The sequence below is a fragment of the Ylistrum balloti genome, unplaced genomic scaffold (assembly GCF_031769215.1).
Source record: "Ylistrum balloti isolate Yb309-2 unplaced genomic scaffold, AGI_CSIRO_Ybal_v1 Utg369810, whole genome shotgun sequence".
NCBI classification, from domain to species: Eukaryota; Metazoa; Mollusca; class Bivalvia; order Pectinida; family Pectinidae; genus Ylistrum; species Ylistrum balloti.
In genome coordinates, this window is record NW_026781983.1 from 559789 (window position 1) to 571449 (window position 11661).

General features: G+C 37.8%; 1 protein-coding gene across 1 annotated transcript; it reads left to right on the forward strand.

The window, feature by feature from the left end:
- Positions 1 to 392: 392 nt before the first annotated feature.
- LOC132544820 (zinc finger protein 239-like) lies at positions 393 to 11287 on the forward strand. Its single transcript, XM_060208466.1, has 2 exons — positions 393 to 501; positions 7862 to 11287. The coding sequence occupies exon 2, from the start codon at positions 7918 to 7920 to the stop codon at positions 9076 to 9078; it is 1161 nt and encodes a 386-aa protein (XP_060064449.1). The 5' UTR covers positions 393 to 501; positions 7862 to 7917; the 3' UTR covers positions 9079 to 11287.
- Positions 11288 to 11661: the final 374 nt, after the last annotated feature.

Here is an 11661-nt window from a genome sequence, read left to right on the forward strand (position 1 = left end):
ATTTACCGTCGTCATTGGTCGTGTATTTCTTAAGATCGACCAAAGCCGTGAACTGAAATAGGACTTCCATCACGGTACAGCGCCACACGTCTCCAGTGTCAAAATTGAAAATGAAAGTTTATTTTCAATAAAATACAGATTTTGTCTTTTACAAACTATTATCAGTTTGCTTTTTAATTGCCTCAGCTGAAATAAACACAGGAAAGAATGGTATTTTCAAACAAGGTATATAGATATACACGTGTATAGCAATTTCGTCCGGTTGCGGTATCCTGACTTTAGCTGTATCCCTTTATCTGTCACAGTAGTCTCCCATCAACTTCCGGTCAATTTCCCTTTGTGGTTTCGGAGCTTACATTTGTGTCGTCTGTCTCTTCAGTGTTGTTATGCTCATGAACAGTGCCTGCCAGTTGCCAAGAAGACATAATGTGAAGTTAATACTCTGCTTAGATACTCATGTTAAGTACATATCTAAAGATGACAGGTGAACTATTTATTCAGGTAGGTACTCTTTATTGATCGTTGTGCATTCAACGTAGATGAGAAGACTTTTTTGATATTCCACCAAAGTATCATAGCACATATTCCGCATATATTTGCCGCCGACTTTCATTTGTAATTCATTTTGTTTGTAATGGAATCATTAGTACACACATGTATACAAGTGGTGTAATTTTGTCCCAGAGAAGGGATTGTTTATGCAAGATTTTTTTTTTCTCCTTTAGAATAAATTTTAGAAACGGACAATATTGTTATAGGTACTGAGGAAGAGCATGCAATGATAAATGCTTTCAAATCAAACTTACAGCATGTAAAGTTCTTATTGTGTACAAAACCCTTATTCCTAATGAACTTCATTGAAGAAAAGTTGTCATTTTAACAAGTTACCCCATATACATCTCTGTAAATCCTGTTAAATTCATGATTAGTTACACGTATCTGTTCTTATTACGTTACACTAAATTACTATTATTAATGTCTCAGTTAATTTTTAATAATTCAAAAAATAAAATGTGATTTAATGTAAAGTTTTATTATTTTTTATTGTGATGATTGCATCTCAGGTACATGCTGTATATGTATATATATATATGTATATAATGGAATATACTTTTTAATTTGCTTACTTATAAAAACTGTATATTATATGATGGTTGTGATACATTATTGGAGAAACAATTGAATAACATATTTATACAGTTGTAAACATTGACACGATACTTATGACTTAGATTATAGATATTTCATAATGGAATAAAACAATCACTTTTTGTACATCTATGTTAACAATATAATAGTACATGGTAGTATGTGGTGGAATTAGGTAGTATGAGATAGTATATGATGGCATGTGGTAGCATGGGGTAGTATGTGATAGTGTGGTGTAGTATGTGGTAGTGTGGGGTAGTATGTGGTGGCATAGGGTAGTATGTGGTAGTGTAGGGTAGTATGTGGTAGTGTGTGGTAGTATGTGGTAGTGTGGTGTAGTATGTGGTAGTGTAGGCTAGTATTTGGTAGTGTGGGGTAGTATGTGGTAGTGTGGGGTAGTATATGGTAGTGTGGGGTAGTATGTGGTAGTGTGGGGTATTATGTGGTATTGTAGGCTAGTATTTAGTAGTGTGGTGTAGTATGTGGTAGTGTGGGGTAGTATGTTGTAGTGTAGGGTAGTTTGTGGTAGTGTAGAGTAGTAAGTGGAGTAGAATTTGGTAGTGTGGTATAGGATGTGGTATTGTGGGGTAGTATGTGGTAGTGTGGTATAGGACGTGGTAGTGTGGTGTAGTATATGGTGGTGTGGGGTAGTATGTGGTAGTGTGGGGTAGTATGTGGTAGTGTGGAGAAGAATTTGGTAGTGTGGTATAGTATGTGGTAGTGTGGTGTAGTATGTGGTAGCGTAGGGTAGTATGTGATGGTGTGGGGTAGTATGTGATGGTGTGGGGTAGTATGTTGTAGTATGTGGTAATGTGGTGTAGTATGTGGTAGTGTGGGATAGAATGTGGTAGTGTGGGGTAATGTGGTGCAGTATGTGGTAGTGTGGGGTAGTATGTGGTAGTGTGGTGTAGAATGTGGTAGTGTGGTGTAGTATGTGGTAGCGTAGCGTAGTGTACTGTAGTATGTGGTGGCGTGGGGTAGTATGTGGTAGTGATGGGTAGTATATGGTAGTGTGAGGTAGTATGTGGTAGTGTGAGGTAGTATTTGGTAGTGTGGTGTAGTATGTGGTAGTGTGGGGTAGTATGTGGTAGTGTGGGGTAATGTGGTGCAGTATGTGGTAGTGTGGGGTAGTATGTGGTAGTGTGGTGTAGAATGTGGTAGTGTGGTGTAGTATGTGGTAGCGTGTAGTGTACTGTAGTATGTGGTGGCGTGGGGTAGTATGTGGTAGTGATGGGTAGTATATGGTAGTGTGAGGTAGTATGTGGTAGTGTGAGGTAGTATGTGGTAGTGTGGTGTAGTATATGGTGGTGTGGTGTAGTATGTGGTAGCGTAGCGTAGTGTAGGGTAGTATGTGGTGATGTGGGGTAGTATGTTGTAGTATGTGGTAATGTGGTGTAGTATGTTGTAGTGTAGGGTAGTATGTGGTAGTGCGGGGTAGTATGTGGTAGTGTGGTGTAGTATGTGGTAGCGTGGTGTAGTATGTGGTAGCGTGGTGTAGTATGTGGTAGTGTTGTGTAGTATGTGGTAGTGTGGGGTAGTATGTGATAGTGTGGTGTAGTATGTGGTAGTGTGGTGTAGTATGTGTTAGTGTGAGGTAGTATGTGTTAGTGTGGGGTAGTATGTGGTAGTGTGGTGTAGTATGTGGTAGTGTTGTGTAGTATGTGGTAGTGTGGTGTAGTATGTGGTAGTGTGGTGTAGTATATGGTAGTATGAGGTAGTATGTGTTAGTGTGGGGTAGTATGTGGTAGTGTGGTGTAGTATGTGGTAGTGTGGTGTAGTATATGGTAGTATGAGGTAGTATGTGTTAGTGTGGGGTAGTATGTGGTAGTGTGGTGTAGTATGTGGTAGTATAGGTTAGTATGTGGTAGTGTGGTGTAGTATGTGATAGTGTGGTGTAGTATGTGGTAGTGTGGTGTAGTTTGTGGTAGTGGGGTGTAGTATGTGGTAGTGTGGTGTAGTATGTGGAAGTGGGGTGTAGTATGTGGTAGAATAGGTTAGTATGTGGTAGTGTGGTGTAGTATGTGATAGTGTGGTGTAGTTTGTGGTAGTGGGGTGTAGTATGTGGTAGTGTGGTGTAGTATGTGGAAGTGGGGTGTAGTATGTAGTAGTATGTGGTAGTGTGGTGTAGTATGTGGTAATGTGGTGGAGTATGTGGTAGTATGGTGTAGTATGTGGTAGTGTGGTGTAGTATGTGATAGTGTAGGGTAGTATGTGGTAGTGTGGTGTAGTATGTGATAGTGTGGTGTAGTGTGGTAGTGTGGTGTAGTATGTGGTAATGTGGTGTAGTATGTGGTAGTGTGGTGTAGTATGTGTTAGTGTGATGTAGTATGTGGTAGTGTGAGGTAGTATGTGGTAGTGTGGTGTAGTATGTGGAAGTGGGGTGTAGTATGTGGTAGTGTGGTGTAGTATGTGTTAATGTGGTGTAGTATATGGTAGTGTGAGGTAGTATGTGTTAGTGTGGGGTAGTATGTGGTAGTGTGGTGTAGTAGTATGTGGTAGTGTGGTGTAGTATATGGTAGTGTATGAGTAGTATGTGTTAGTGTGGTGTAGTATGTGGTAGTGTGGTGTAGTATGTGGTAGTGTGGTGTAGTATGTGGTAGTGTGGGGTAGTATGTGTTAGTGTGGGGTAGTATGTGGTAGTGTGGGGTAGTATGTGGTAGTGTGGTGTAGTATGTGGTAGTGTGGTGTAGTATGTGTTAGTGTGGGGTAGTATGTGTTAGTGTGGTGTAGTATGTGGTAGTGTGGTGTAGTAGTAGTGTGTGGTAGTGTGTTTGTGTGGGGTAGTATGTGGTAGTGTGGTGTAGTATGTGGAAGTGGGGTGTGTATGTGTTAGTGTGTGGGGTAGTATGTGATAGTGTGGGGTAGTATGTGGTAGTGTGGTGTAGTATGTGGTAGTGTGGTGTAGTATGTGGTAGTGTGGTGTAGTATGTGTTAGTGTGGGGTAGTATGTGTTAGTGTCGGGTAGTATGTGTTAGTTTGGGGTAGTATGTGTTAGTGTGGGGTAGTATGTGGTAGTGTGGTGTAGTATGTGGTAGTATAGGTTAGTATGTGGTAGTGTGGTGTAGTATGTGATAGTGTGGTGTAGTATGTGGTAGTGTGGTGTAGTTTGTGGTAGTGGGGTGTAGTATGTGGTAGTGTGGTGTAGTATGTGGAAGTGGGGTGTAGTATGTGGTAGAATAGGTTAGTATGTGGTAGTGTGGTGTAGTATGTGATAGTGTGGTGTAGTTTGTGGTAGTGGGGTGTAGTATGTGGTAGAATAGGTTAGTATGTGGTAGTGTGGTGTAGTATGTGGTAGTATAGGTTAGTATGTGGTAGTGTGGTGTAGTATGTGGTAGTGTGGTGTAGTTTGTGGTAGTGGGGTGTAGTATGTGGTAGTGTGGTGTAGTATGTGGAAGTGGGGTGTAGTATGTGGTAGTATAGGTTAGTATGTGGTAGTGTGGTGTAGTATGTGATGTGGTGTAGTTTGTGGTAGTGGGGTGTAGTATGTGGTAGTGTGGTGTAGTATGTGGAAGTGGGGTGTAGTATGTAGTAGTATGTGGTAGTGTGGTGTAGTATGTGGTAATGTGGTGGAGTATGTGGTAGTATGGTGTAGTATGTGGTAGTGTGGTGTAGTATGTGATAGTGTAGGGTAGTATGTGGTAGTGTGGTGTAGTATGTGATAGTGTGGTGTAGTAGTGTGGTAGTGTGGTGTAGTATGTGGTAATGTGGTGTAGTATGTGGTAGTGTGGTGTAGTATGTGTTAGTGTGATGTAGTATGTGGTAGTGTGAGGTAGTATGCACCAAAGTGTGCATTTCTGACAATTCTTTAGACCAATATCGCGGTTTATATTTCTTTTGGAACGTGTTGGTAGTGTGGTGTAGTATGTGGAAGTGGGGTGTAGTATGTGGTAGTGTGGTGTAGTATGTGTTAATGTGGTGTAGTATATGGTAGTGTGAGGTAGTATGTGTTAGTGTGGGGTAGTATGTGGTAGTGTGGTGTAGTATGTGGTAGTGTGGTGTAGTATGTGGTAGTGTGGTGTAGTATGTGGTAGTGTGGTGTAGTATGTGGTAGTGTGGGGTAGTATGTGGTAGTGTGGTGTAGTATGTGGTAGTGTGGTGTAGTATGTGGTAGTGTGGTGTAGATTGTGGTAGTGTAGGGTAGTATGTGGTAGTGTGGTGTAGTATGTGGTAGTGTGGTGATTGATAGTTTACTAAAATGAAGCCCTATAGAAATTTTGAATAAAAAGAAATGACATTTTTCTATAATCCAGGTGATTACTGTCACTATTTAGAGTTGAGCATTAGAGGCTATTTGTTCTAGGAATTGATTTAATTTGATTGATGTGTCTACTTTAAATGCCAATGATGTATGTTTTCATGTGTTCTATTTTTTGATGAACATGGAATACCAGGTGAGCGATGCTGGAACATTGAACCTCTTGTTCTCTTTTTCAATTAGTTAATGGTGAACATTGAAAATTGACAGTAACCATGTTATGTCTATGAACAAGTACAAAAAATATTTGTAGATCTTCTTTTGCAAAATATAGTATTGTGTCCTTCAATTGGACACCTGTGATTAAATAACTGTGTGTGGATATTGTACCTGTAAGGGCTTGCATCAAATGCATAAATAATATTTCTTTTATAGTGTTGTCTATTTCAGAATAATTACATGTATACCAAAGGCCCTGAAATGTCTCATGATAGTATTGTAGTCAGCATAATTAGTGTATGTCAGAATATTCAAACTTGTTTTTCTAGTTATTAATATATCAATACAGATTTATTTCAATCAATTATATTATCTTGAATTCTTGAATTTAGATACTATTGCAACAAAAGCAATTTGAAGAAACTTCTCAAGTAGTAATAGATGTAAACTTTCGCTTCATATTATGGAAACAAGCTTAAGTAAATCACATGTTCAAACAAAGCAAATGCTACAACTATAATCCAACATCATTTCAGATCAATTTTGTATTTACATCAAAAAATTTAAAGATTATGATATACCAACATACCAACTCTTATAAGATTAAACATGTAAAACATGTAAACATTATGAAATTTTAGAAAAACTGCATGTTTGATAAAGATTTAATACATTTTAATATGTTTTATTTAAACTGAAAATTTAACAAGAGACATGCTATCTCCAAAGCATGCACAAAACAAACAAACAAATGTATTGAATTTAACAAATTTCACCTTAACATGGGTGTATGTGTTTCACTGTGATTGGATTGTAATGCTAATTACTGAGATGTACATATGCTGCCAATCACAATTTTGTTTGACTAGAGAGAAGGCAATTGAGGACAATCAAAAGTAGTTGAAATGAATGCCCTAAACACTTTACTAAAGATGTAAATTTGCTGTGAAAATGTTTTATCTTTTCTTCTTCCATTCAACACACTTTTATTCCTGTGAGGGACTATCAACTTTTAAAATGGGATTTCCACAACCAGTAAATGTTCAGCTTGTATTAATTGATTGCAAACTATTGCAAGTTCTTTTGCCACAACCATTGTGTTGTTTGACACGGTAGAGTAAGTCCTGTTTGTGGATTTGCTCTGTGATTTGTTTACTGATAACATTTTATTTAATCTTTCCACACATTTCTCTAACATTGTCACTTACCTCCCTTTTCTGCTTTCAAACTTTACGTCACAACAGCAGATACAGTGATAGAGAAGTTTCAATATTATTTAGACATTGATACCAAAGACTGATATGTGGGACCAGCATTCATGGACAAAATTGTCTGTACATATTATTAACAAAGTTCATTTAAGGTGTTTTTTTATGAAGACTGCTAAGTCTATTTAATTGTGTGGCTAGTGCACCTCCCCGTCTAGATTTTGATTTATTTTATCTTTTTCTATCATTTTGGATTTTCCTCAGTCGCTTCCTGGGTTTCAAAACCAATAGCATCTCTGACAAGTCCTAGAATGACGAAATAGCTGAAACAGCTGTACGATGTAGCATCACCGACGAGTCCTAGAATGACGAAACAGCTGTATGATGTAGTATCACTGACGAGTTCTAGAAGGACAAAACAGCTGTATGATGTAGTATCACTGATGAGTCCTAGAATGGCAAAACAGCTGTATGATTTAGTATCACTGACGAGGCCTAGAAGGTCGAAATAGCTGTATGATGTTGCATCACTGACAAGGCCTAGAATGACGATACAGCTGTATGATGTAGCATCACTGATGAGTTCTAGAAGGACGAAACAGCTGTATGATGTATCATCACTGGAGAAGGCCTAGAATGACGAAACAGCTGTATGATGTAGCAATACTGACGAGTCCGAGAATGACATAATAGTTATATGGTGTAACATCACTGACGAGTTCTAAGAGGATGAAACAGCTGTATGATGTATCATCAGTAATGAGTCCTAGAAGGACAAAACAGCTGTATGATGTATCATCAGTGATGAGTCCTAGAAGGACGAAACAGCTGTATGACAAAGTATAATTCCCTTTTTGCCACTACTGTATCTGATTCTAAATTTTGTATTCAAAAGGTGTTGTTCACTTGTGTGTATTTTGTACAAACGAATTGGAATTGGCAAAGATTTTGTTTAAGTTGAAATGTAGAGCGTTTATTTAACTTATACAGCGTTTATTTAACTTATACAGCAATGTAGAATGTAGAACCAAGCAATGATATCACAGATAAATGACTGTTTTACCTTTATTTGGCTCTATGTATTTTTCAGTGAGTACAGTGTCTAGCAAACAAGGATACCACTGGCATTATATCGTCCGACCTGTGATGGATCCTGTTGATCAGGACGAAATGGAGGACATGTATATACGTACTGTTGACGAAGAGGATGAGATTTCAACTGAGCAGGAGTGGGATAATTCTTCAGACACATTCCCTACTCACGAAGGCGACGAGTCCGTCATAAATCTCCCGGTTGGTGGTGACGATGGCCCATCTTCAACTCTGATAGAAACAGTTGGCCACTTCGGTTGTAGTTTCTGTGGCAAGAAATTCCACCTAATGGAAGACCTACAAATACATTTACATATCCATAACGATCAGACACTTTACAACTGCGAGACTTGCGGTAAAGACTTTACTCATCCGCAGAGCTTATTGAAACACATCAGAGGGCACACGGGAGAAAAACCATATAATTGTTTTGTCTGTGGTAAAGGATTCGGTCTGTCTGGTGATTATCAAAGACACATAAGAATACACACGGGTGAAAAACCGTTCAAATGTGATGTGTGTGGGAAGGCTTTCTGTCAGAAAGGCGATTTACAGAGACACACGCGTATTCATACGGGTGACAAACCATACCAATGTAATGTATGTGGAAATGAATTTGCTCAAGTAGGACATTTGCATGTGCACTATCGTAAACACACAGGTGAAAGACCATATATGTGTGATATCTGTCAAAAAGTATTTTTTGTAAGGGAACACCTGCAAAATCATATAAGAACGCATACAGGAGAAAAGCCATACAAGTGTGGAGTATGTGGGAAAGGTTTCGCCGTTAATGGTACACTACAGATACATCTTAGGACTCATACAGGGGAACGGCCCTATAAGTGCGATACCTGTGGGAAAGGATTTAGTGCTGGTGGGAGCTTACAGGCACATCTACGGGTACACCGAGGAGAAAAGCCATATGAATGTGACGTCTGCCAGAAAACATTTACACAAATTGGAAACCTGCAGCGACATCGCCGAGTTCACACAGGAGAAAAACCATTCAAATGTCACATTTGTGGTAAAGGACTTAGTGAAAATAAAAGTCTGCAGGCTCATCTCAGGATGCATGCAAGACTACAACTGAAAGAACAAACAGCCGTTCCCGAGATTTGTGATAGTTATATTCAAGGTTATCCTGGAAAAGGGGGGAAAAGACCGCAACAAACCAGTAAAGGACACACTGACGTAAGGGAAAGTGTAACATGAAAACCCAAATGATTTTTCTTTAACTTTTTTGTTGCCATGTTGTATAGTCTGATTTTTAGTCTCTTGCATTTTCTAAAATAATTCAAAATATCAATACTCGATACTCCAGGGGTTACGATAGCTTTCGCTCCTTGCACCCATAAAACATCTGATGGCAAAATTGGAGGCACAAACGAAGTAATTTCATTAGTTCAAAGAGAAACATCTGGCCGATCACAGACTGATACGTTTCTTTTGAAGATTACAAAGGAGCGACACCCACCTTCGAAACCATTACAATATACCGTTAGGCGACATCGAAATTCGTTTAATATACATCAAAGGATCAAACTGGTCTTGTTCACGAAGTGTTGCACGTAGAGCCTTCAGTTCGTCATGACAAATTCCATAAACCGAGAACCGAGAGTGATTGTAACCCCAGGAGTATCAGTTGTCACAATAAAAATGTAAAGGAAAACATTCTTTCAAATCGTCCATAGTAACAACACGCACATTATCATGCAATCCCGGATGTATTAACCAGGAGAAAATATGTAAAGTTACCAGGATTATGATATAAATTTCAACTATATGTAAATGCTGATCGTGCCATCCTTGGAGAATACGGTAGTTCAAAATTATAGCTTTTATGTTGGTTGGTCAGTTTTATGTCCCAAGAACAACAGTAACATTATGCACGTACACAACTTTTTCCACCTATCTGTACACTGTAGTTAAATTGAAGCAATTACAACCGAGACGACATTGAGTACCATACTCTGGGTAGATGTTGGATTTTGGCAGCACTTTTTCCGCCAAACAGTATGTAAGGGTTAAACTACATGTAAACATTCCAATTCCTTTGTCATCCTCCATCCAGCTCAGAATGTATGATCAGTATAACTGTCCATTGGTGTAGAGATATCAATATTGACTAAATGCTTTATAAATATTAGAATAATGATAGAGACATGATGCTGCCATTCATGTTACATCCCAACCATTCTACTTTTTTAATCCACGAAGTGATGTTTCAGCATCAGATGATAACTGAATTTGTGACCAATGTATTCTAATGAAAAATTCTCGTATTAAGTATATTTTTATGAATGTTTTCTTCTTTTCTCGTCCCTTAATGGTAATGGTCCTAGATTTTAGAACACTGCAACCAATATCACAATTTCGACTTCAGCCTTTTATATGACCATATCAACACTTGTTATTTTTTTGTGTTTTCACCAGTGGCCAAAAATGTATATACCATTTTTTTGTGAATAGATCCAAGTCCCATTCCTATGTTGAAATATAGTGATTAGAATTCTCACATGCTACACTTTTGATACATGTTTTACCCTACAACTACTATTACCCACAACTAGAATAATCGCCTTCTTTAGAATATTTGAATAATAAACAAAAGGTCTTAAATTTCTAATCTGTTGGGATAGCTCTGATCGTAAGTTTCACAGGAAACAGAAATAAGCTAGTAGAAAAATGAAGCAGGCTATTTGTTTAACGTAAGAGCCAGTAGCCAGTCTAATACATAAAAACACTAATATTGTGATTTGATAATTAGTTTTGCCATATTCAATTAGTGGTTTAATTTTTTTTTAAATTGACACCTTTTAAGTTCGCTTGATTGTGGAAATGTTAGTATACAAATGAAGTAGGCATGTGCTGAAGATACACACGTTTTCTGTGCCCGAGACCAATCTACAATAATTTCAATTAGGTTAAAAATAAATTTCCATAATATAATCGATATCTGTAGAATTTTGGTAACAATTACATGTACAAGTTTAAAACCTGCATAGCTTTGTTTATACATATATATATATAGTTTGTGAACATTGTGTCAATGTAACATCAAGGCATGTACATACATGTGTACATGATGTCTATTACAAGAAACACAGGTCGAAAACATCCCTCTCAATAGACATGAAGCAAACTACAGATCAGCCAGTCGAAAAAGAACTGATATTATTTTAATTTCTGTTTTGTTTTAGAATCAATATTGATTCTAATGCCATGTCATTCATGTTTGATAGGATGTCAGATTGGTTTTTAATCATGACAAAGAAGTATGCTTTCCAGATCTTTAAATATCCATGCATATATTGTATATGTATGCGTCCACCCTGTGGGACATCAGTTATTGATTTTTTTTAAAGTTGTAAAAAAATTCATTGTTATGTTATGATTAAATGAATAAAACTTATCGTGGTGATGCTTTTGTTTTGAATATTTTTTTCATTAATTCTCACTAGTTCTTTTAACCAATCTAGTTGCTAGATGATGAATTATGAACAAAGTAGACTTACACGGAAATCGCTGAAAAAGTATGAAGAATAAAGCCAGTTGTGCCGGGAACCGCTTAAATCATCGATGACATCCCCCATTTAAATGTTGGTCAATCCAAGAAAGTAATGTCACGTTCCCAAATGAAAACAAGGTATACAACTTAAACCAACAGTCAGACTAACGATCATAAAACTTGCACAACTTCATATCACAAAGTAAATCTAATTTTCCCAATCAGATCACTATGATGACCATAAATATGCATCGACCCACATTTCTCGAAACGATGTGATTTTAATG

Bases quoted from the DNA above. Each gene is read 5' to 3' on its own strand.
- LOC132544820 (XM_060208466.1), top strand. From the start codon at position 7,918: ATGGATCCTGTTGATCAGGACGAAATGGAGGACATGTATATACGTACT.